At 41.4% G+C, this 26,910-nt stretch overlaps 1 protein-coding gene across 1 annotated transcript in view; it reads right to left on the reverse strand.

Moving 5' to 3' along the window:
• LOC140210901 (dynein axonemal heavy chain 8-like) overlaps positions 1-26,910 on the reverse strand; it is a 1,093,299-nt gene that overhangs the window by 866,172 nt on the left and 200,217 nt on the right. Inside the window, exons 19-20 of the mRNA XM_072280167.1 lie at positions 25,769-25,885; positions 8,378-8,497 (exon numbers count right to left, since the gene is read on the reverse strand). Coding sequence (XP_072136268.1) covers positions 8,378-8,497; positions 25,769-25,885 — 237 coding nt within the window. The remainder of the gene's footprint in view (positions 1-8,377; positions 8,498-25,768; positions 25,886-26,910) is intronic.

The following is a 26,910-nucleotide window of genomic DNA, read 5'->3' on the forward strand; positions in this document are numbered from 1 at the left end:
TCGGTGACCAAAACTGTACACAATACTTCAAAATTTGGCCTCACCAATGCCTTGTACAATTTCAACATTACATCCCAACTCCTATACTCAATGCTCTGATTTATAAAGGCCAGCATACCAAAAGCTTTCTTCACCACCCTATCCACATGAGATTCCACCTTCAAGGAACTATGCACCATTATTCCTAGACCTTTCTGTTCTACTGCTTTCTTCAATGCCCTACCATTTACCATGTATGTCCTATTTTGATTAGTCCTACCAAAATGTAGCACCTCACATTTATCAGCATTAAACTCCATCTGCCATCTTTCAGCCTACTCTTCTAACTGGCCTAAATCTCTCTGCAAGCTTTGAAAGCCTACTTCATTATCCACATCTCCAGCTATCTTAGTATCATCTGCATACTTACTCATTCAATTTACCGCCCCATCATCCAGATCATTAATATATATGACAAGCAACATTGGACCCAGTACAGATCCCTGAGGCACACCACTAGACATCGGCCTCCAATCTGACACACAGTTATCCACCACTACTCTCTGGCGTCTCCCATCCAGCCACTGCTGAATCCATTTTACTACTTCAATATTAATACCTAACAATTGAACCTTCCTAACTAACCTTCCCTGTGGAACCTTGTCAAAGGCCTTACTGAAATCCACATAGACAACATCCTCTGCTTTACCCTCGTCAACTTTCCTAGTAACCTCTTCAAAAAATTCAATAAGATTTGTCAAACATGACCTTCCACGCACAAATCAATGTTGACTGTTCCTAATCAGACCCTGTCTATCCAGATAATTATATATACCATCTCTAAGAATAAGTACATAATGGGAAATGGCACACCTCAAGGTAGTGTGATTAGCCTGTTACTTTTCATCATTATGATCAATGATGTCTTCACAAAGGTACCAGTGGATATAGGTAAGTCACTGTTTGCAGATGATGGGGCCTTGTGGAAAAGAGGCAGGAACGTGGAGCATATAATCAGGAAACTACAAAGAGCAACTGATGAAGTGGTGGAGTGGGGTTATGATTGGGGATATAGATTTTCAGTAGAAAAAATTCACACTGTATTTTTCACCAGGAAAAGAATTGAGGTAGGGAAGAAATTAAGGATTATGGGATTCAATTAGAAAGGGTTGGATCATTTAAATTTCGGGGAGTTATATTTGATTCACGATTAACATGGGCAGACCACATCAGGAAAATTGAGGAGAAATGTAAAAAAGTAATAAATGTGATGAGATGTTTGACTGGTAGAGAATGGGGAGCAAGTTGTTCAGCGTTGAAGAGAATGTATGTGGCTTTAGTGAGATCTGTGTTGGACTATGGAAATATAGTATATGGATCAGCAGCTAGGTCTCTTATAAGGAAACTGGATGTGATTCAGGCTCAGGCTTTGAGAGTGTGCAGTGGGGCTTTTAAAACATCACCAGTGTCAGCCCTACAGGAAGAAATAGGAGTAATGCCTTTGGAAATAAGAAGGATGCAATTGATGGCAAACTACTGGGCTAATTTGCAGGGGCACAATGATTCTCACTCTGCTAAAGGAGCGTTGCAGGAGTCCTGGGAAAATGGGGGGTTTCAGAGGGATAACTTTAGTCGGGTAGGGAATGATATTGCTAAAGAATGTGGAGTGTTTGATCTAAGGATAAGTCCTTCAGTAGTTTATCCGTCTGTAGCTCCATGGAAGCTTGTATGGCCTGACATAGACTGGCATTTGTTAGAGGTAAAAAGGAAAGGAAAATATAAAACTGATTTGGTAAGTGCATTTAACTGTCATGTGATGGAAAAGTATAGTGATTATACTCAGATTTGTACGGATGGTGCTAAGGAACCTGAAACAGGAGTGACAGAGTTTGGGGTGGTAATACCAGCAAAAGAAATTGGAATCAGCAGAAGAACATCTGATAAGTTAGGGGTGTATACAGTGGAGATGCTGGCAATGTTGGTTGCGTTGCAATGGGTGGAGAAAGCTAGACAAGTCAAAGCGTTGATATACTCAGATTCATCCTCAGTTCTAGCAAGTTTACGGTCTTTTCACTCAAACAGTCAGCAAGATGTACTTTATGAAGTCCTTCAGTTAGTCACAAGAATTGCAAATCAGGGAGGTCTGGTAAAATTTCTATGGGTTCCAGCACATGTAGGGGTGAAGGGAAGTGAGAGGGTGGATGAGTTAAAGAGGGCGGTAAAGAAAGAAAATATAGAAATGCACATTAGTATCAGTAAAGCAGAGGTCAAGTGCGTAATCTGGGAAAAAATCAATCAAATGTGGCAAGAAAGATGGGACAGGGAGGGGAAAGGGAGGCATTTATATCAAATACAAAAAAATATTGCAGGTACTAGGGTAAGTAGTGGATACAGAAGAGAGGAAATTGTGTGGACTAGGTTAAGGCTGGGGCACTGTGCATTAAACAAAACATTGAAAATGATAGGGAAACACCAGACAGGATTGTGTGAGGAATGTCAGGAAGAGGAATCAGGAGAACATGTAGTTCTGAGTTGCAGGAAGTATAGGATACAGAGAGAGATGATGAGAATTAAACTAAGGGAATTGGGGGTGCAGAAATTCACATTAAAAGGGTTGCTGGGCATGGGTGAGAGAGCACAGGTTAGGGTATTTTTAGCTTTCTTAAGGGGTACAGGGCTTTTTTTATAGGATATGACGGATAAACAGGAATAGGGTACTAGGATGGCCAAAGATGGGAGGATAAAGTGTAGGTTAGGGTATGTGTGGGTGTGTGATTGGGTGAAGGGATTTAGACTGTAAGTCTATTGCACACTCTGGAGCAGAAGGTGGTGATAAAGCACTATTAAGCTGGGTGCCAACCGTTGTAAAACAAGACGGAGAGAGAGAGAGAGAGGTACAACTGCTGGTGAGTCAGTATCCTGGCAAAAACTACACCATGAAGGCAAAAGAACACTCCAAGCAACTCTACGAAAAGGTTATTGAATGAGGTTTTGAGGTACTTGGAGACTAATGATAAAGTAAGTCAAAGTCAGCATGGTTTCTGTAAAGGGAAATCTTGCCTGACAAATCTGTTAGAGTTCTTCAAGGAAGTAACAAGCAGAGTGGACAAAGAAGAGGCAGTGGTGTCATACACTTGGATTTTCAGAAGGCATTTGATAGGGTGCCACACATGAGGCTGTTTAACAAGATAAAATCTGATGGTGTTACACAAAAGATACTGGCATGGCTGACAGGCAGGAGTCAGCAAGTGGGAATAAAAGGGGACTTTTCTGGTTAGCTGCCAGTGACTAGTGGTGTTCCTCAGGGGAAATGTATGATAATGCAATTTGGTAAAAGGAACAATAGTGCGGACTATTATCTAAATGGAGAGAAAGTTCAAACATCAGAGGTGCAGAAGGAGTTGGGAGTCCTCGTGAAAGACTCCCAGACGGTTAATTTACAGGTGGAGTTTGTGGTAAAGAAGACAAATGCAATGTTGACATTTGTTTCAAGGGGAATAGAATATAAAAGCAGAAGATAACCCTGAGCCTATGTAAGACACTAGTCAGGCCGCACTTGGAGTATTGTCAACAGTTTTGGGCCCCGTATCTCAGAAAGGATGTGTTCACAAGGGAGGGAGTTCAGAGGAGGTTTACGAGGATGATTCTGGGAATGAAGGGGTTAACATATGAGGAGCATTTGGCTGCTTTGGACCTGTAACTCACTGGAATTTAGAAGAATGCGTGGGGACCTCAGTGAAACCTACCGAATGTTGAAAGGACTAGATAGCGTGGATGTGGAAAGGATGTTTCCTATGGTGGGGGTATCCATAACTAGAGGGTACAGCCTCAAAATTGGGGGGCGACCCTTTAGAACAGAGGTAAGAAGGAATTTTTTAGCCAGAGAGTAGTAAATCTGTGGAATGCTCTGCCACAGACTGCATTGGAGCCTAAGTCCGTGTGTATATTTAAAGTGGAAGTTGATAGTTTCCTGATAGTCAGGACATCAAAGGATATGGCAAGATGGCAGGTGTATGGGGTTGAGTGGGATCCGGGATCAGCGATGACAGTATGGCAGAGCAGACTCGATGGATTGAATGGCCTAATTTAGCTCCTATGTTTTATGGAAAGATTAGGGAATCTTCGATGACAAAGGAAATGTAGATCTGATCAAGAAATAAAAGGTATAGCCAACTGGAATTGAGGGAGGCAGTTGAGGAATATAGAGTATGTAGAAATTAGAAGGGCAAAATAGGACATTAAATACCCTTGCCAAGTAAGGTTAAAGAGAGCCCTTAAGCATCTAGAAAATGATCAAGAGCAAGAGGGTTATCCACAGAAAGAGTGGGTTCCTTAAGGGACCAAAAGAATAATCCATGTGTGGAGAATAGCTTATAACATAGAGCATATATTGAACATAGAACAGTACAGCACAGGAACTGTTCCTATGGAGCACGACGTTGTGTGGAACTAATTAGATTAGATTAGATTATGAGGACACGCAGTCCTCTTTTATTGTCATTTAGTAATGCATGCATTAAGAAATGATACAATGTTTTTCCAGAATGATATTACGGAAACACATGACAAACCGACTTAAAAACTAACAAAAACCACATAAATTATAACATATAGTTACAACAGTGCAAAGCAATACCATAATTTGATATGAACAGACCATGGCACGGTAAGAGTCTCAAAGTCTCTCGAAAGTCCCATCATCTCACGCAGACGGTAAACCTCCAGCGCCGCCAACTTGCCGACGCAGCATACTGGAAGCATCCGACCACAGTCCGACTCCGAGTCCGTCCGAAAACTCCGGGCCTCCAACCAGCTCTCCGGCACCGAGCACTGAGCACCGAGCACCATCTCTGCTGAGCATTCCGATCCCGGCCCCGGCAACAAGCAATAGGCAAAGCCGAAGATTTGGGGCCTTCGTCTCCGGAGATTCTCGATTGCACAGTAGCAGCGGCAGCAAAGCAGGCATTTCAGAAGTTACTCCAGGTGTTCCTCCGTGCTTCTCATGTCTATCTCCATCAAATCTGGATTGTGCATGGCCCCCTAGTTACACATACGATATTCATTCGGAATGGTCGCACGCGCTGCGTCGCGTCGCCATCTTCTCCTCCCTTCTTTAAGCTAATGATCCCTAATCCTTTCTATGAGCATATGTCTTATTCTCTGCATACTCATATGCCCATCTTATTTTTTTTAATTGCCTCAGTTTTATCAGGCCCCACCACTGCTCCTGGCAGTGTGTTCCAGGAACCCACTACTCCTATATACAAAAAACTTAAAACTTGCCTTGCAGATCTCCCTCGAATCTTTCCCCCCTATAAATGCATACCCTCTCGTACAGGGGTTGGCAATCTTTTTGCCTCTGTGGGCCGGATCGCGTATTAATGAGTGGACTGTGGGCCAGATAAATGCCATAAAAAAGTTGAAATATGGGAATTATCCATTTAAATACATCTAGTTATGTTTTGCCTCAAATTAGTGAATAACACATGCTAGAAAATCATTTGTGCTTAACCAAGGATGCCAATTAGTAATCAAAGAACTCAGTTTAGTTTTCTGTCCCACCATTGCTGGTGCCCCATCAGTTGTGATGTCAATTAGCTTCGACACATTAAGTTTCATTTCTGACATCATTTTCAGCAAAGCTTCAAAAATGCCTGCCCCAGTAACCGTGCCCTTCATAGGAATTAATTGAATAAACTCTTCAAAAATTTGAAAAGTTGAGGTCACTCCTCGCACAAACACTGCAAGTTGAGCAGTGTCTCTTAAGTGTCAAGTCTGTACTCTCATCAAGTGCAATTGCAAAAAAAATGCAATTCGTTGTAGGCATCCCTTAAACAACTTTTAACATCTGCTGACATTTCTTCAACTCACTGTGTGATCGTCCTTGCTGACAGGCTGATAGATGCAAATAAAGATTTCTTTTCAGGACAAACAATATCCACCACTGCCAGTAAACATTCTTTGACAAACTCTCCATTTGTAAAAGACTTCATCTTTTCTGCAATACGTTTTGAGACCTTGTAGCTGGCACAGGTATTTCCTTCATTTTCACTGCTTTTTCGGCACTTAGCATCTACCTTCCTGCGTTTTGCATTCATTGCCATTGGAATTTTTTTCTTTGATTTTCTTTCGAAACGCGAGTTAGTGGACAAGTACAGTATCATATCACATGTAAATATCTGAATATTTAGCATGGATTTCTTGTTAAAACACAGTGACGCTGTTCCTGTTTACAAATTTGAATGATTCCCATCTGAAAACCTGCACGTGCACGGAGAGTATCAAATACTTATTAATAAAGTAGTCTGCCTTCCCGTCATTCGTATATACCAGTGTTTGGTTTGGAACGAAACGGAACCTGGGGCCAGTGTAACGAGACGCCATGCATGTCCATCAGTGTGGTCACGTGCAACACTCAGAATAAGGAAAAATCGCTCGCGGGCCGCATAAGCATAGTATCTCAATATTTGATCGTGGGCCGTAGGTTGCCTACCCCTGCTCTAGTATTAGACTGTTGTTCCTTTATTTGGCAGCATGGTAGTATAGTGGTTAACATAATACTATTACTGAGCCAGCGATCCAGGTTCAATTCCCAACAGTGTCTGAGAGGAGACTGTACATTCTCCCAATGACCACATGGGCTTCCTCTGGCTGCTCTGGTTTCCTCCCACATTCCAAAGATGTACCAGTTAGTAAGTTAATTATCTATAAATAAAAACAAATCTAAATAACTCCGAAAAAAGGATAAGGCAGGTAACCACAGACTGGTTAGCTTGACACCAATGATAGGGTAATTACTAGAGAAAATCCTGAAGGATAGGATTTATGCATATTTGTAAAGGCAGTGACAGATCACAGTTAGTCAGCACGGCTTTACGTGAAGGAAAACCTGCCTCACTAATTTGATCAAGTTTTTTGAGGAACTAATTATGAAGACTATGAAGGCAGGATGATAGATCTTGTCTCTATCGATTTTTAATAAGGCATTTGACAAGGTTCTGCATATTATGTTGGTCTAAAAGATTAAGACTTAAGGGAACCAAGGCAAGATAGCTAATTGGAAGGCAACATTGGCTTGATGATATAAGGTAGCGTGTAGTAATGGAAATATATTTTTTGTCTGGAATCTGTGACCAGTGGTATACCGCAGGAATCAGTATTGGGCCCCTTGATTTTGTGAAGTATCTTTGTAACTTGGATGTGAATCAATGTAGGTGATCTTATTAGTAACAATACAGAAGTTGGTGCTGTTGTGGATAGTAAGGAAGACAGTTTAAAGTTACAGCAGGATATAAATTAATGCAAATTTGGGCAGAGCATTAGCTAATGTAATTTACTTCTGACAAATGCATGATAATGTATTTTACAAAGTCAAATATAGGATGTACAGTAAGTGACAAGTCGTTAAAGAATGTTCGAAAGAGGAATGCATTGTAGAGAGGGCAGTGAAGAATGTATCTGATGTGCTTTCTTTTATAATTCAGAGAACAGAATATAAAAGTTAGGATGTTAAGTTGCAACTTTAAAATACTGGTTAGACTGCATTTCAAGTTGAAGTTTATTGCCATTTAACTGTACACATGTCAAATGTTCCTACAGACCAAGGTGGACAAGATGGAACATATAACTCACACACATAAAGTAATATTACAACAGATAAATTACCAAATAATAAGGTGCATTAATGATTCAAATTAAAAAGTTATAAGTATAATACTACTGGCAATTCACATGTGATGAGACCTGGTGGTGTCAGGGAGCTCAGTAGTCTTATGTCCTGGAGAAAGAAGCTGTTTCCCATCCTAACTGTTCTTGTCTAATGCTAAGGTATCTCCTGCCTGATGGTAGAGGTCAAAGGGATTGTTGGACAGATGGGAGGGATCACTGACAGTGCTATGGGCTCTGTGTACAGAGTGCTCCTGATAAGTATCTCTAATGGGTGAGAGAGAGAGAGAGAGAGAGAGACCCCGATGATCCTCTCAGCAGTCCTTGCAATCCTTTGTAAGGAATTGTGGTCAGATGCCTTGCAATTCCCATACCAGATGATGATGCAGCTGGTCAGGGCACTCTTGATGGTGTTGCAGTAAAAAATTGCTAAAATGGAGGAGAGGGAGCCTCACTTGCCTCTTTCTCCTCAGAAAGTGAAATATTGTGTGCACTTATAGGAAGGATATGTTTGCATCAGAGTGTAGAGGAGAATGGAGCTAGTATAGATGAGCAAAGCACTTGGCATGGATGTGGTTGTTTGTTCAGTCTGTTTCTATGCTGTTCAACTCTATCAATCAATGCAATCATGTTAATCCTGCTAAATATTGCCAATAATTGACAAACCTAGTTTTGAATTGACATAAATCTGAATTCCAACTACTTATGTTAAAATTATTTAGCAGAATATTACCTCACTGAATGCAAGTATTTCTTCCAAAGTTAAGGCCTGATCTTCTGGTAGTTTGATTATAGTTGTTTGGGCTATTTCATCCAATACCTTATCAATATGTCTCTCTCGCAAATCAGTTACCTGGAACCAACAGCAAATATCACACTTATATTACTCCATCACATTATTTAATACATTTTTATTTCAGCACTTTCCTATAAGAACCCAGGTCATGTTCTCTTCTCACTACTAACATCAGAAAGAAGGTACAGGAGCCTCAGGACTCACACCACCATATTATCATCCCTCACCCATCAGGCTCTTGAACCAAAGGGGATAACTTCATTCCACTGCACTTGTTCCATCATTGAAAGGTTCCCATAACCCAAGGACTCTTCATCTCATGTTCTTGATATTTATTGCTTGCTTATTTATTCATTTATTTTCTTTCTTTTTGTATTTGCACAGTTTGTGGTCTTTTGCACACTGGTTGAATGCCCAAGTTGGTGGAGCCTTCATTGATTCTATTATGGATTTATTGAGTATGCTTGTGCATGTACTTTGATATAAAAATTACTTTGTAATTTGAATTTTTTGAACTTAGTGAAGTTTCATTAAACATAAAAGAGATACAGTACAGAAATGCATCCTTCAGCCCACCAAGTTCCCGTCGACCATCAATCACCCATTACATTAAACTCATTTTATTTTCCACACATCATCATTTTACCCAAAATTCTATCATTTACCTACACAACTAGAGACAATTTACAGTACTCAATTAACCCATATGGTGTGGGATATGAGAGGAATCCAGACACCCAGAGTAAATCTACACAAACAGCACATGATCAGAATTGAAACTGGCTCTCCTAGCTGTGCTTTTTCAATACTAATGAGTCAGCCACATAAAATTACAATAAATGATAAAAATAGTGAATCGAAATGGATAAAAAAAATTCAAAAGTGATATATACTTTTCTTTATGTACAGCAAATAATAGTAAATGTGTTCAAAGCAATATTGTCAATTTAAGGTTACTGTGTGCATCACTAAGCTCTTCCTACCAGCAAGTACACAAAATTATAGCACATTGTAAATAATCAAAATGTGTAATTACTTGGATGGAAACAGAATCTGGGGTTAGATATATCCCAGCTATAATTTGCAAGTGAAACTAAATTAATAAGTAACCCTTCATCCATTATGCTATTGTTATAATTAATAACCCTAAACTGCATAAAGGAATAGAGGATTACAAAATAAAAATGAAACAAAAAATTACTGTCAATTTTTCAAGCAGGATGGATAGGGAAAATAATGCCTTAGGGTCATGGATAAGTTCCTCATGTTCAGTGCAGAAGGACAAGGAAGTGTTAAAAAAATTTTTACATTTTATATATTTATATCAAGGATGCCCTCCTTCCTAGGGGGACCAATATCCTGCTGGCGGGGAGATTTGCGAGGGCTAATAAGGTGACTTTAAACTAGAATGGTTGGGGGGTGGGAATCAAATTAAAGAGACTCGGAGAGAGGAGGTTAGTTCACAACAGGGGGATGGGAACCAGTGCAGAGAGACAGAGGGGTGTAAGATGAGGGTAGAAGCAAAAAGTAGTAAGGTGAAAAGTAAAAGTGGCAGGCCGGCAAATCCAGGGCAAAAATCAAAAAGGGCCACTTCTCAACATAATTGTACAAGGGCTAAGAGTGTTGTAAAAGAGAGCCTGAAGGCTTTGTGTGTCAATGCAAGGAACATTCGTAACAAGGTAGATGAATTAAAAGTATAGATTGTTATTAGTGAATATGATATAGTTGGGATCACAGAGACATGGCTCCAGGGTGACCAAAGATGAGAGCTCAACATTCTGGGATATTCAATATTCAGGAGGGATAGACATGAAAGAAAAGGAGGTGGGGTAGCATTGCTGGTTAGAGAGGAGATTAACGCAATAGAAAGGAAGGACATTAGCCAGGACGATGTGGAATCGATATGGGTAGAGCTGCATAACAGTAAGGGGCAGAAAACGCTGTTGGGAGTTGTGTACAGGCCACCTAACAGTAGTAATGAGGTTGGGGATGGTATTAAACAGGAAATTAGAAATGTGTGCAATAAGGGAACAGCAGTTATAATGGGTGACTTCAATCTACATATAGATTGGGTGAACCAAATTGGTAAGGGTGCTGAGGAAGAGGATTTCTTGGAATGCATGCGGGATGGTTTTTTGAACCAACATGTCGAGGAACCAACTGGAGAGCAGGCTATTCTAGCCTGGGTATTGAGCAATGAGGAAGGGTTAATTAGCAATCTTGTCGTGAGAGGCCCCTTGGGTAAGAGTGACCATAATATGGTGGAATTCTTCATTAAGATGGAGAGTGACATAGTTAATTCAGAAACAAAGGTTCTGAACTTAAAGAAGGGTAACTTTGAAGGTATGAGACATGAATTAGCTAAGATAGACTGGCAAATGACACTTAAAGGGTTGACGGTGGATATGCAATGGCAAGCATTTAAAGATCACATGGATGAACTACGACAATTGTTCATCCCAGCTTGGCAAAAGAATAAATCAAGGGAGGTAGTGCACCCGTGGCTGACCAGGGAAATTAGGGATAGTATCAATTCCAAAGAAGAAGCATACAAATTAGCCAGAAAAAGTGGCTCACCTGAGGACTAGGAGAAATTCAGAGTCCAGCAGAAGAGGACAAAGGGCTTAGTTAGGAAAGGGAAAAAAGATTGAGAGAAAACTGGCAGGGAACATAAAAACTGACTGTAAAAGCTTTTATAGATATGTGAAAAGAAAAAGATTGGTTAGGACAAATGTAGGTCCCCTACAGACAGAAACAGGTGAATTGATTATGGGGAGTAAGTACATGGCAGACCAATTGAATAACTACTTTGGTTCTGTCTTCACTAAGGAGGACATAAATAATCTTCTGGAAATAGTAGGGGACAGAGGGTCCAGTGAGATGGAGGAACTGAGGGAAATACATGTTAGTAGGGAAGTGGTGTTAGGTAAATTGAAGGGATTAAAGGCAGATAAATCCCTAGGACCAGATGGTCTGCATCCCAGGGTGCTTAAGGAAGTAGCCCAAGAAATAGTGGATGCATTAGTGATAATTTTTCAAAACTCGTTAGATTCTGGACTAGTTCCTGAGGATTGGAGGGTGGCTAATGTAACCCCACTTTTTAAAAAAGGAGGGAGAGAGAAACCGGGGAATTATAGACCGGTTAGCCTAACATCGGTGGTGGGGAAAATGCTATAGTTAGTTATCAAAGATGTGATAACAGCACATTTGGAAAGCGGTGAAATCATCGGACAAAGTCAGCATGGATTTGTGAAAGGAAAATCATGTCTGACGAATCTCATAGAATTTTTTGAGGATGTAACTAGTAGAGTGGATAGGGGAGAACCAGTGGATGTGGTATATTTAGATTTTCAAAAGGCTTTTGACAAGGTCCCACACAGGAGATTAGTGTGCAAACTTAAAGCACACGGTATTGGGGGTAAGGTATTGAAGTGGATAGAGAATTGGTTGGCAGACAGGAAGCAAAGAGTGGGAATAAACGGGACCTTTTCAGAATGGCAGGCAGTGACTAGTGGGGTACCGCAAGGCTCAGTGCTGGGACCCCAGTTGTTTACAATATATATTAATGACTTGGATGAGGGAATTAAATGCAGCATCTCCAAGTTTGCGGATGACACGAAGCTGGGTGGCAGTGTTAGCTGTGAGGAGGATGCTAAGAGGATGCAGGGTGACTTGGATAGGTTAGGTGAGTGGGCAAATTCATGGCAGATGCAATTTAATGTGGATAAATGTGAAGTTATCCATTTTGGTGGCAAAAACAGGAAAACAGATTATTATCTGAATGGTGGCCGATTAGGAAAAGGGGAGGTGCAACGAGACCTGGGTGTCATTATACACCAGTCATTGAAAGTGGGCATGCAGGTACAGCAGGCGGTGAAAAAGGCAAATGGTATGCTGGCATTCATAGCAAGAGGATTCGAGTACAGGAGCAGGGAGGTACTACTGCAGTTGTACAAGGCCTTGGTGAGACCACACCTGGAGTATTGTGTGCAGTTTTGGTCCCTTAATCTGAGGAAAGACATCCTTGCCATAGAGAGAGTACAAAGAAAGTTCACCAGATTGATTCCTGGGATGGCAGGACTTTCATATGATGAAAGACTGGATCGACTAGGCTTATACTCGTTGGAATTTAGAAGATTGCGGGAGGATCTTATTGAAACGTATAAAATCCTAAAGGGATTGGACAGGCTAGATGCAGGAAGATTGTTCCCGATGTTAGGGAAGTTCAGAACGAGGGGTCACAGTTTGAGGATAAAGGGGAAGCCTTTTAGGACCGAGATTAGGAAAAACTTCTTCACACAGAGAGTGGTGAATCTGTGGAATTCTCTGCCACAGGAAATAGTTGAGGCCAGTTCATTGGCTATATTTAAGAGGGAGTTAGATATGGCCCTTGTGGCTAAAGGGATCAGTGGGTATGGAGGGAAGGCTGGTACAGGGTTCTGAGTTGGATGATCAGCCATGATCATACTGAATGGCGGTGCAGGCTCGAAGGGCCGAATGGCCTACTCCTGCACCTATTTTCTATGTTTTTTTTATGTTTCACTGCATCTGTGCATTCTATCATTTGTAGGTGGCGGGTTGCATGGCAGATCACTGATCTGCTCTTGAGAGAATATAAAAGCATGAAGATCTTGGTACAACTTTATAAAATACTGGAACAATGGTTAAGCCACAGCTGGAAAAATGTGTGCAGTTCTGGTCACAACACTTTATGAGGGACATGATTGGCACTGGAAAAGGTACATTCACAGAATGTCTCCTAAGCGGAGATGATATGCTGAATTTTTTCCCTTCGAGCAGAGGAGCCTGTGAGATCTGAGAGAAGTATACAAAATTAGCAGGTGCAGGGAAACAGTGCATAATAAGAAAGAGGAATATATAAAATTAGGAGAAGCAGCAATAGGGTGGATAGTAAGAAACACATCCTCAAAGCAGAGGTGTTTAAGATCTGAGGAGACAGGTTTAAGTTGAGAGGTAAGAAATTTACAGGAGATCTGAGAAAGAAATTTTCATCCAGACAATGCTGAGCTCTAGAATATAAGACAATAAGATACTGAAACAGAATTAGGCCATTTGGCCCATCCAGTCTGCTTCACCATTTCATCATGGCAAATTGATTTTTTTCCCTCTCAGCCCCAATCTCCTGCCTTCTCCCCGTATCCCTTCATACCCTGACCAATCAATAATCTATCAACCTCTGCCTTTAATATACATAAAGAAAAAGACTTGACCTCCACAGCTGCCTGTGGCAAAGAATTCCACATAATCATCACTCTCTGGCTTAAGAAATTCCTCCTCATCTCCATTCTAAAAGGATGCCCCTCTATTCAGAGGCTGTGGTCTCTGGTCTTAGACTCTCCCACCATAGGAAACATCCTCTTCACATCCACTCTATCAAGGCCTTTCACCATTCGATAGGCTTCAGTGAGGTCACCCCTCATTCTTCTGACTTCCTGTGCATACAGCCCCAGAGCCATCAAACACTCTTCATATGACAAGCCATTCAATCCTGGAATCATATTCATAAACCTCCTTTGAACCCTCTCCAGTTTCAATACATCTTTTCTAAGAAAAGGGCCCAAATCTACTCACAATACTCCAAGTGAGCAGTACTTTATAAAGTACCGAAGTTACATTCTCTCATCTATATTCTAGTCCTTTTGAAATGAATGCTAACATTGCATTTGCCTTCCTACCACAGACTCAACCAGCAAATTAATCTTTAAGGAATCCTGTACAAGAGGAATCTGTATGTAACTCTCACCTGGGTCATTTTACCCTTGCAGTTCCTTAGCTCCATCCATAATGATTAAACACCTTCTAACCCAATGTCACCTTTTTCTAATGATTAAATTTCATTTTTTACCAACAGAGCCATGGCACCCCCCTCTGACTTCCTGCCTATCCTTTCGATACAATGTGTAACCTTGCACATTCAGATCCCAGATATAATCCACTTTCAGCCATGATTCAGTGATGCCTACAACATCATACTTGCCAATCTATAACTGCGCTACTTCATCAACCTTATTCCATATACTGTGCACATTCAAATATAACTCTTTTAGTCTTGTATTCACCCTTTTCAATTATGTCCACCTTTTACATTGCAAATCATTCTGTTAAGTGCAAATTTTGTCCTATCACCAGCCTTTCCTTGCTAGGCGTCTCACTACACATTGCTTCGGTTTGTAAACTGACTACCTCATCTGCAGCACAATCGCTCTGGTTCCCATCCTCCTGCCAAATTAGTTTAAACCCAACCTACCCATGAGGATATTAGACCCCTTGGTTTCAGGTGTAACCCATTCCTTTTGTACAGGTCATACCTTCTCCAGAAGAGATCCAAAAGATCCACAAATCTGAACCTCTGCCCCCGTACAAGTTCCTCAGCCACACATTCACCTGCCAAATCATCCTATTCTTACCCTCACTGACACATTGCAAAGGCAGTAATCTAAAGATTACTACACTGGAGGTCCTGTTTCTCAGCTATCTATCCAGCTACCTAAAATCTCTCTTCATGACTCCTCACCTTATCTACTCATGTAATTGGTACCAATATGTTCTAAGTCTTCTGGCTGCTTGAGAATGCCATGGACACGATCTGAGACATCCCTGATTCTGGCACCAGGGAGACAACGTACCATCTGGGTGTCTCTATCATGCCCCCAGAACTTCGTCTCTGTTCATCTGACTAAAGAATCTCCTATCTAAATTTATATACTTATTTTTAAAGGGAACAGCCACATGTGCACTCTGCACTGGCTGTGCATTTCCCCTCCTTCTGACAGTCACCTAGTTACCTGTCTCCTGCAATCTAAGGATAACTACCACCCTGTAGCTCCTGTCTATCACTCCTCATTCTCCTATCTGAGTTGAAGGTCGTCGAGCTGCAGCTCCATTTCTCTAATACATTCTCTCAAGAACTGCAGCTCAGTGCACCTGGCGCAAATGTGTTTATCTGTGAGACTGGAAGTCCCTGGACAATAAGCTGTGCAAATTGAGAGCCAGGATCTCCTATCAGCGGGAAACAAAGGAATGTAACGTTCTGTGCTTTGTGGCGACCTGGCTGACGGAGGATGAATACCGGATCACGCCATTGAGCCATCTGGGTTCTCTCTGTTCCAGGTGAACAGATCTAAAAACCTCTCTGGGAAGAGTAAAGGAGGTGGGGTATGGTTCATAGTCAATAATGCTTGGTGCGATGCCTGGAATGTGCATGCTCTCAAATCCTTTTGTTTCCTCGGATTTGGAATACCTTGTGCTGCCGTGTAGACCTTTTCACTGTCTAGGGAGTTTATGGCTGTTATTATCACAGCTGTGTATATTCTGCCGCAAGCTGATACTGACCTGGCTCTCAAGGAACTGTACAAGACCATCTGCACCTAGAGAATGTACACCCAGAGGCTGCCTTCATCATTGCCAGAGACTTTAATAGAGCATTGCTATCTAAAGTCTCTCCAAAGTTTTGTCAACACATCCAGGTGAGCACACGGGGAGATAGCACACTCAACCACTGCTGCTCTCCCTTCCGCAATGCTTACAAAGCACTCCTCTGTCTGCCGTTTGGGAAGTCAGATCACTCCTCCATCTTGCTTCTGCTGATGTACAGGCAGAAGCTGAAACAAGAGGCTGCCATAGTTAAAACCATCCACTGTTGGTCTGACCAATTGGTCTCCATGCTACAGGAATGCTTTGATGAAGTCAACTGGAATGTCTTCGTGACAAGGATACCTCCAAGTTCATGGAAGAGGTCACGAGCTTCATCCAGGACATTGCATCAAGGATATCGTCCCCCAAAAAGCGGTCAGGATCTATCCAAACCAGAAACCCTGGATCAACAGTTCCATGTGAACAGCACTTACCGCATGAGAGAGAGCTTACATTGCTGGTAAACAACAGGAACTCCAGAAATGCAGCTACGATCTACACAAAGTCATTAAGGCAGCGAAACGACAGGGACAAGATCCAACACAACTCTCCTCCAACAACACACGCAACTTATGGCAAGGTCTGCACACGATCGCAGACTTCAAAGATAAGTGCAATGGTGCTGCCAACATCGCTGCCTCTCTCCCAGATGAACTAAATCTTTTTTTCACTCAGTTCGATGTCGCCAACACTGAGCCCCTGAGAAGAGCCGCCAAAGCGACCTGCAGCTTAGTCACCTCTGAGGCTGAAGTACATCGGGGTTTCCAACGAGTAGACAGTCGCAAGGCTGCGGGACCAGACAGCATCCCAGGGCGGGTACTTAGGATGTGCATGGCACAACTGGCAGGTGTGTTTATAGACATTTTTAAATCTCTCCCTCTCCCAGTGTAGAGTGCCTTTCTGCTTCAAAACATCCACCATTCTTCCTGTACCAAAAACAAAACCAAGGTAACATGTCTGAATGAGTGGCTTCCTGTCGCATTCACTTCAATAATAAACAAATGCTTTGAGAGACTGGTCAAGGGCTATATATACAACATGCTATCACCCATAATGGACTCCTTACAATTCACCTACTGACACAACCGATCAATAGATGGCGCAACAGCCACAGCTCTACACACCATCCTTGCACATCTGGAGAAGAAGGATGCTTACGTGACAATGCTGTTCTTGAACTACAGTTCAGCATTCAACACCATAATTCCCTCCAGGCTTGACAAGAAGCTCAGAGACCTTGGCCTTCACCCTGCCTTATACAGCTAGATCCTGGACTTCCTGACAGATCGACTGCAGGTGATAAGAGTTGGCTCCCTCACCTCTACCCCCGACCCTCAACACAGATGCCCCTCAGGACTGTGTCCTAAGCCCCCACCTTTACTCTCTGTATACCCATGACTGTGTTGCCGCCCTCAGCTCCAATCTGCTAATTAAATTTGCTGATGATACTTCATTGATTGTCCTTATCTCAAATAATAACGAGGCAGCCAACAGGTAAGTCATTACCCTGACTCAGTGGTGTCAAGAAAACAAACTCTCCCTCAATATTGCAAAAACAAAGGAGCTGATTGTGGACTACAGGAGGAATGGAGACAGGCTAGCTCTTGTTGACATCAATGGAGCTGAGGCTGAGAGGGTGAACAGCTTCAAATTCCTCAGCATACACACAAATGAGGATTTCATGTGATCTGTACATAGCAGCTGTGCGGTGGGAAAAAAACACAACTGCTCCTCTTTCATCTCAGACGGTTGAAGAAGTTTGGCATGAGTCCCCAGATCCTAAGGACTTTCTACAGGGGTACAATTGAGAGCATCCTGACTGGCTGCATCACTGCCTGCTATGGGAACTGTACTTACCTTGATAACAGGACTCTGCAGAGAGTGGTGTGGACAGCCCAGAGCATCTGTAGATGTGAACTTCCCACTATTCAGGACATCTACAGAGACAGTTGTGTAAAAAGGGCCCAAAGAATCATTGAGGACCCAAGTCACCCCAACCACAAACTTCCAGTTGCTACCATCCAGGAAACGGTACTGCAGCATAGAAGCCAAGACCAACAGGCTCCGGGACAGCTTTTTCTACTAGGCCATCAGACTGATTAATTCATGCAGATACAGTTGTATTTCTATGCTATATTGACTGTCCTGTTGTACATATTATTTATTACAAATTACTATAAATTGCACATTCAGACAGAGAGATAACATAAAGATTTTTACTCCTCATGTATGTGAATGATGTAAGAAATAAAGTCAATTCAATTCAATTCTTACAATCCACACAGACTAAACACCGCCTGTGGAGCCATTCTCACTATAATATGATTAATAGCTGAGGAATGAACAGGGAGAGAGTAACTTACAAGACAATTTATCTCGCCCAACCCTGATGAGCCAAAGCCACTCTAAAGACTGGTGCACTCACAAGAACTGCCACTCCACTTGCACTTGAAGTATTCTTATTGGTCCTCTCAAATGAATCCCTCTTGCTAATTGGTCACTCCTCAACTCAGAGAAACTGCCGCAATCCTTTGCCTTTAAAATCTCGATTGCTGCCCTGATTTTAAAAAGTAGTTCTTTTCACACATCCCTGGTTTGGAATGTCCAACTCCAACTGAGTCAGTCACAGGAAACAGTACTGAAGTGCCTGTTATCAGGCTTAAAAAGCTTCTCGCCTTAAACCTATATCCCTGGTTTTGGACGTCATTATCCCGGGATAAAGATTGTTACCATCCATCTTATCTATGCCTCTCATAGGCTTAAACACTTCTATAAAGTCACCCCTCATTTTTAATAAGGACCTAGCATGGCTATTCTTTCCCTGTAACTCAGACCTTCTAGTCCTGGCAATATCCTCGTAAATCTTTTCTGCACTCTTTCCAAATTAAACATGTCTTTTCTATAATAAGGTGATCAAAAACTGTACACAATACTCCAAAGTGCGGCCTCATCAACAACTTATATAACTGCAACTTTTTCACGCAGTGGTGACTGTATAGAATGAGCTGCCAGATTCAATGGCTAAAGAAGCCACAATAGTGTTATTTAAGAAGTTATGAATAGGTACATGGAAGGGCAGGACTTAAGAGGTATATGGGAAGAATATAGGAATTTGAGACTAGCTGGGTGGGCACTGTGGATGGCAAGGGCAGGTTGTTGCAAAATGATGTATCCATGCTCTATGAGTAGTTTTGTACTGTTAACCCTTGAAAGATGGCATAGTTTACTGGACAAGCCAGAAGATATAAATGATAAAATTTTCATTTACAAAATTATACCAGATGCAGGAAGTCAGACACTACCATAAGGCTAGGGAACCTTCAAAAAATGATCCAGTGCAAAGAATGCAGACACAAGGAAATCTGCAGATGCTAGAAAATCAAGCAACACCACAAAAAATGTTGGTGAATGCAGCAGGCCAGGCAGCATCTATAGGAAGAGGTACAGTCGACGTTTCAGGCCGGGACTCTTCGTCAAGATTAACTGAAAGAAGAGATAGTAAGAAATTTGAAAGTGGGAGGGGGAGGGGGAGATCCGAAATGATAGGAGAAGACAGGAGGAGATGGGTGGATCTAAGAGTTGGAAAGTTGATTGGTAAAAGGGATACCAGGCTGGAGAAGGGAGAGGATCATGGGAAGGGAAGCAGGCAAGGAGTTATAATGAGAGGGACAGAGGGAGAAAAAAGAGAGAGAGGAAAAAAGGGGGGGGGGAAATTAAAAATATATTTAAAAAATTTAAATAAACAAATAAGGGATGGGATGTGAAGGGGAAGAGGGGCATTAATGGAAGTTAGAGAAGTCAATATTCATGTCATCAGGTTGGAGGCCACCCAGACAGGATATAAGGTGTTGTTCCTCCAACCTGAGTGTGGCTTCATCTTGACAATAGAGAAGGCTGTGGATAGACATATCAGATTTGGAAATGGGGTGTGAAATTAAAATGTCAGGGCCCCAGACAGTCCTTCCAGGTGAGGCGACACTTCACCTGTGAGTCAGCTGGGGTGATATACTACCCACGGTGCTCCCGGTGCGGCCTTCTATATATTGGCGAGACCCGACGCAGGCTGGGAGACCATTTCACTGAACACCTACGTTCTGCCCGCCACAGGAAGCAAGATCTCCCAGTGGCCACACGTTTTAATTCCACGTCCCATTGCCACTCTGGTATGTCTATCCACAGCCTACTCTACTGTCAAGATAAAGCCACACCCAGGTTGGAGGAACAACACCTTATATTCCATCTGGGTAGCCTCCAACCTGATGGCATGAATATTGACTTCTCTAACTTCCATTAATGCCCCTCTTCCCCTTCACACCCCATCCCTTATTTGTTTATTTAATTTTTAAAAATATATTTTTTATTTTTTCCCCTTCTTTTCTCTCTCTCTTTTTTCTCCCTCTGTCCCTCTCACTATAACTCCTTAACTCCTTGCCTGCTTCCCATCCCATGATCCTCTTCCTCCTCCAGCCTGGCATCTCTTTTGCCAATCAACTTTCCAGCTCTTAGATCCACCCCACCCCTCCTGTCTTCTCCTATCATTTCGGGTCTCCCCCTCCCCCTTCAAATCTCTTACTATCTCTTCTTTCAGTTAGTCCTGATGAAGGGTCCCAGCCCAAAACGTCGACTATACCTCTTCCTATAGATGCTGCCTGGCCTGCTGCATTCACCAGCATTTATTGTGTGTGTTCCAGTGCAAAGAATGTAACCCTTTTAAAGTACATCATCTGTTCCAAAACAAATTTAAAAGTTTCAAAATCAAATAGGTCATCATTTATGGCTGCTTTTTCCCACTTCATTCCATTTCCCTCTTTTAGTATGATAAAGCAACCAATGTAATTCCAATGTTTGTGATTATCTGGCCAAGTCCAAATGCTAAAAACAGCAAAAGTTTGGAAAATGGTGAAGATGAAGGCCACTTTAAAAACAATTGGAACTAACAACAAGGTCATTATTATTACCACACAAATTCCTCTTACTTCTACTATGGTTCAGTCTCCTAAAAAATACTTAGAAAAGTGACATCATTAAATAGTATTTAACCTCATTAAATAGTGGAGAAATTGTAAAATTATCCATATTGCTGGACAGATGTGTTTAGAAATAAAAACAGAAAATGCTGGTAAAACTCAGCAGCTCAGGAAGCTTTTGATCTGAATTGTGGAAAGAGAAACAGTGAGCATTTTAATTGAAATGAAGGAAATTATGAGGGCATGAAGAACAAAACGGATGAGCTTAGAGTATAGATCAGCACTTGGAGATATAATGTGGTGGCCATTACGGAGACTTGGATGGCTCAGGGACAGGAATGGTTACTTCAAGTGCTGGGTTTTAGATGTTTCAGAAAGGACAGGGAGGGAGGCAAAAGAGGTGGGGGCGTGGCACTGTTGATCAGAGATAGTGTCACGGCTGCAGAAAAGGTGGACGCCATGGAGGGATTGTCTACGGAGTCTCTATGGGAGGAGGTTAGGAACAGGAAGGGGTCAATAACTTCACTGGCCGCCCAATAGTAACAGGGATATCGAGAAGCAGATAGGGAAACAGGTCCTGGAAAGGTGTAATAATAACAGAATTGTCGTGATAGGAGATTTTAATTTCCCAAATATCGATTGGCATCTCCCTAGAGCAAGGGGTTTTAGATGGGGTGGAGTTTGTTAGGTGTGTTCAGGAAGGTTTCTTGACACAATATGTAGATAAGCCTACAAGAGGAGAGGCTGTACTTGATTTGGTATTGGGAAATGAACCTGGTCAGTTGTCAGATCTCTCAGTGGGAGAGCATTTTGGAGATAGTGATCATGATTTTATCTCCTTCACAATAGCATTGGAGAGAGACAGGAACAGACAAGTTAGAAAAACATTTAATTGGAGTAAGGGGAATTATGAGGCTATCAGGCAGGAAATTGGAAGCTTAAATTGGAAACAAATGTTCTCAGGGAAAAGAACGGAAGAAATGTGGTAAATGTTCAGGGGATATTTGTGTGGAGCTCTGCACAGGTACGTTCCAATGAGACAGGGAAGTTATGGTAAGGTACAGGAACCATGGTGTACAAAGGCTGTAATAAATCTAGTCAAGAAGAAAAGAAAAGCTTACAAAAGGTTCAGGGAGCTAGATAATATTCAGAGATCTAGAAGATTATAAGGCTAATAGGAAGGAGCTTAGGAAGGAAATTAGGAGAGCCAGAAGGGGTCATGAGAAGGCCTTGGTGGGCGGGATTATGGAAAACCCCAAGGCATTCTACAAGTAAGTGAAGAGCAAGAAGATAAGACGTGAAAGAATAGGACCTATCAAGTGTGACAGTGGGAAGGTATGTATGGAACCGGGGGAAATAGCAGAGGTACTTAATGAATACTTTACTTCAGTATTCACTATGGAAAAGGACCTTGGTGATTGCAGTGATGACTTGCAGCAGACTGAAAAGCTTGAGCATGTGGATATTAAGAAAGAGGATATGCTGGAGCTTTTGGAAAGCATCATGTTGGATAAGTCGCCGGGACCGGACGAGATGTACCCGATGCTACTGTGGGAGGCAAGAGAGGAGATTGCTGAGCCTCTGCGATGATCTTTGCATCATCAATGGGGACAGGAGAGGTTCCGGAGGATTGGAGGGTTGCAGATGCTATTCCTTTATTCAAGAAAGAGAGTAGAGATAGCCCAGGAAATTATAGACCAGTAAGTCTTAGCTCACTGGTTGGTAAATTATGGAGAAGATCCTGAGAGGCAAGATTTATGAATATTTAGAGAGGTATAATATGATTAGAAATAGTCAACATGGCTTTATCAAGGGCAGGTCGTGCCTTACGAGCCTGATTGAATTTTTTGAGGATGTGACTAAACACATTGATGAAGGAAGAGCAGTAGATGTCGTGTATAAGGATTTCAACAAGGCATTTGATAAGATACCCCATGCAAGGCTTATTGAGAAAGTAAGGAGGCATGGGATCTAAGGGGACATTGCTTTGTGGATCCACAACTGGCTTGCCCACAGAAGGCAAAGAGTGGTTGTAGACGGGTCATATTCTGCATGGAGGTCAGTCACCAGTGGAGTGCCTCAGGGATCTGTTCTGGGACCCTTACACTTTGTGATTGTTATAAATGACCTGGATGAGGAAGTGGAGGGATGGGTTAGTAAGTTTGCTGATGACACAAAGGTTGGAGGTGTTGTGGATAGTGTGGAGGGCTGTCAGAGGTTATAGTGGGACATTGATAGGATGCTAAACTGGGCTGAGAAGTGGCAGACAGTGTTCAACCCAGATAAGTGTGAAGTGGTTCATTTTGGTAGATCAAATATGATGACAGAGTATAGTATTAAAGGTAAGACTCTTGGCAGTGTGGAGGATGAGAGGGATCTTGGGGTCCGAGTCCACAGGACACTCAAAGCAGCTGCACAGGGTTGACTCTGTGGTTAAGGCGGCAAACGGTGTATTGGCCTTCATCAATCATGGAATTGAAATTAGGAGCCGAGAGGTAATGTTGCACCTATATTGAACCCTGGTGAGACCCCACTTGGAGTACTGTGCTCAGTTCTGGTCACCTCACTACAGGAAGGATGTGGAAGCCATAGAAAGGATGCAGAGGAGATTTACAACGATGTTGCTGGATTGGGGAGTATGCCTTATGAAAATAGGTTGAGTGAATTCTGCCTTTTCTCCTTGGAGCGACGGAGGATGAGAGGTGACCTGATAGAAGTGTATAAGATGATGAGAGGCATTGATCGCGTGGATAGTCAGAGGCTTTTTCCCAGGCCTGAAATGGTTGCCACAAGAGGACACAGGTTTAAGGTGCTGGGGAGTAGGTACAGAGGAGATGTCAGGGGTAAGTTTTTTTACTCAGAGAGTGGTGAGTGCGTGGAACAGGCTGCCGGCAACAGTTGTGGAGGCAGATACGATAGGATCTTTTAAGAGACTTCTGGATAGGTACATGGAGCTTAGAAAAATAGAGGCCTATGGGTAAGCCTTGTAATTTCTAAGGTAGGGACATGTTAGGCACAGCTTTGTGGGCCGAAGGGCCTGTATTGTGCTGTAGGTTTTCTATGTTTCTCTGTTTCTATGAAAGATAGAGATAGTTAAAGTGAACTGGAAATAAAGGGGTTGGTTACAAAATGCAATGCACAATTTTAGGGGATCTTTAACAATACAGTCAATAGGTTTTAAAAAGAAAGAAAACATCCAGTGGAAGAACTAAAATAAAGTTAGTTTCAAACTTAAAGATAAAGCACATAAACAACAAACGTGGTAGCTCAGAATACTATACAGAATATAAAATGTGAGTAATGAATGACAAAATGTTAATATGTAAGATAGTAACATAAGGCTAGCCAGAAATATTGTGTGTGTGTGTGTGTGTGTGTGTGTGTGTGTGTATACACGAGTATAATATACATACACACTTTACAGGATATTAAAAAAAAGAAAATGGTTAACAAAATGAGCATTGGTCCTACAGAAATTAATAATTTCATCTATGTTTTCCATTATTTTTCATCAGACTTCATTATACAAGATATAAATAACATCCCAGAAAAAAGTAGCACATCAGGAAGGCAAATGCAATGCTTACATTGATTTCCAGAGTACTCAAATATAAAAGCAATGCTGAGGCTTTATAAGGCATGGTCAGACCACATTTGGAATATTGTGAGTAGTTTTGGGCCCCATATCTAAGAAAGGATATGCTGGTATTAGAAAAGGACCAAAGGTAGTTTACCAGAATGATCCTGGGAATAAAAGGGTTAACATATTTGATGGCTCAGGGCCTGTACACACTGTGTTTTAGAAAAATGGAGGGGGGGAGGGGTATCTCGCTGAAACTTACCAAATATTGGTAGACATAGATTAAGTGGAAGTGCAGAGGATATTTCCAGTAGTGAGAGAGTCTAAGACCAGAGGTCAGAACCTTGAAATAGAAGGACATCCCTTTAGAACAGATATTAAGGATGAATTTTAGCCAGAGGCTGGTGAATCTGTGGAATTCACTGTGGAGGCCAAGTCACTGGGTATATTTAAAACAGAGGCTGCTACTGTAGGTTCTTGATTAATAAGGGCATCAAAGGTTATGGAGAGAAAACAGGAGTCTGAGGTTGAGGGGGAAAATAAATCAGCCATGATGGAATGGCAGAGCTGACACAATGGGCCAAATGGGCTAATTCTGTTCCTATGTCTTATGGTCTTACGATCTAAATGGTAGAAAAGAGAATTTTAGGAAAATTATAATCAATGGGCTATGGAGCAAACTGACAGAAATTTTGGCTGACAAATCTCAGGTTCCTGATAGATTTCATCCTAAGGCTAAAAATGAATTGGCTTGTGAGATAGTTAGTATATTGATTATAACCTCCCAAAGTTCCCAGATTCAGGACTAATTCCATTGGATTGGAAGATTGCAAAATAGAGGGAGACATAAAGTTGGAAATTGAGGACTAGTTAGCTTTTTATCTGTTACTGGAAAAGGTAGATACTATTGTAAAGATATTTTAACAAAGAACTTTGGAAAAATTGAAGGTAATCAGGTGAAGCTAACATTCTTTAGAGAGCAAAATCACATTTAGCAATGTGCTGGAGTTTGATAATGTGCTTATCTGATGATTTAGTGTTTTAGTCTATCCCTGCCCGTCACAATCTGTATATAATTTTCCATTTTAATACCTTTCTCTCTCACCACATCTTTGAAGCTTTGAACTCTTGCCCCTACTGTTTTATTTAAATCTCCTACTTATGCGGTTTGCTCCAACACTTTTGTCCCAGCACTTTTCAGGTATGGCTTTCCAACAATATGGCTCCCACTTTCTCCAGTACTTGTGCAGATGCCCCATGAATTAGAACTCATGATTATTTGAGATTTCTTTACTATTATCTTTCTGCATAATAAGTAAATGTAGAGTTTTCAAATAATCTACTTACTTCCTTTAACAATGCAATCAGTTCATCTATGGTTGTATCTACATCAGAGGAGAATTGTACAAGTGTTAAAGATGACCAGTTCAGTAAAGTAACTCCTTGTCTTAGAATAGCTTCAATCTAAAATAAAGTAAGGGTCATAAAAGTGAATACTACTGGACAAAAACGTAAAAATTGCTGTAATTGATATTTGGGTTTATTTCTATTTTATTACATTGTTGTATATATTTCAAATATACAACTCTATTATACAGAATATAGCATTAATTGTGGACATCATGGTAAGACATATTAGAAAGTATCTAAATATCAAGAAGCAAAATGGGTATTGCACAGTTATATGCCCATCTCAGTCATAACATTCAAAACATTCTTAGCTTGGGTTAGAAGTACAGTATCTTTCCAATATAGGCCATCTCCCAAGTTACAAACACCCAAATTATGAACTGTACATACAAAAGAGTTCCCATGATATTAAATTTGGAAATACAATCTACTGAACAGCAAAATGTGTTTTCTCTACCTATCCACTTTTAGTCATCGTTTTCTTATCAGTCTTGTGTGCTTTTAATCCAATTCATTACAATATTGTGGAGGTTTGGTTACCACAGTGTGTGGTTTTGTGTATTTTCTGACTTGTGGACTAAATCAACCTTTCGTAACCTGGGGACAACCTGTACAGGCCAGCACCTCGGAACTAATCACAAAGCAGCCTACATACTGTATGTACTCCATTTAATTCAATTAATCAGAATGATAAATAAAATATAAAGGGTAATAAGGGATATAATGGACGCAGAATGAAGTTCAGTGTTTTGTGTCTAAGTATATCAGGCTAATGCATGGAGAGGACTAAAACCATATATTTACAAAAAATAACAAGAAATGTATGCACTTTTGTCCAAAAAACATCATGATCTGTTCTTGCAAAGCATATACTCACAACATATAGTTATGAAGTCTCCTTCAGTATTTCTGAAGAGGGACCTACCCTGACAGAAATCCCTCAGCTTGAGACCATTTCCCCACCAACTCTATTTCCCACTAATTGATCCAAACCCAGGTATTCAAAGAACAAATGCTCCCAATCACAATACCTGGCTGTTTACCTTCAGTCTAATAGCTGCAGGCCTGAACTTCCTTCC

The sequence above is a fragment of the Mobula birostris genome, chromosome 2 (assembly GCF_030028105.1).
Source record: "Mobula birostris isolate sMobBir1 chromosome 2, sMobBir1.hap1, whole genome shotgun sequence".
In the NCBI taxonomy this organism is placed as follows: Eukaryota; Metazoa; Chordata; class Chondrichthyes; order Myliobatiformes; family Myliobatidae; genus Mobula; species Mobula birostris.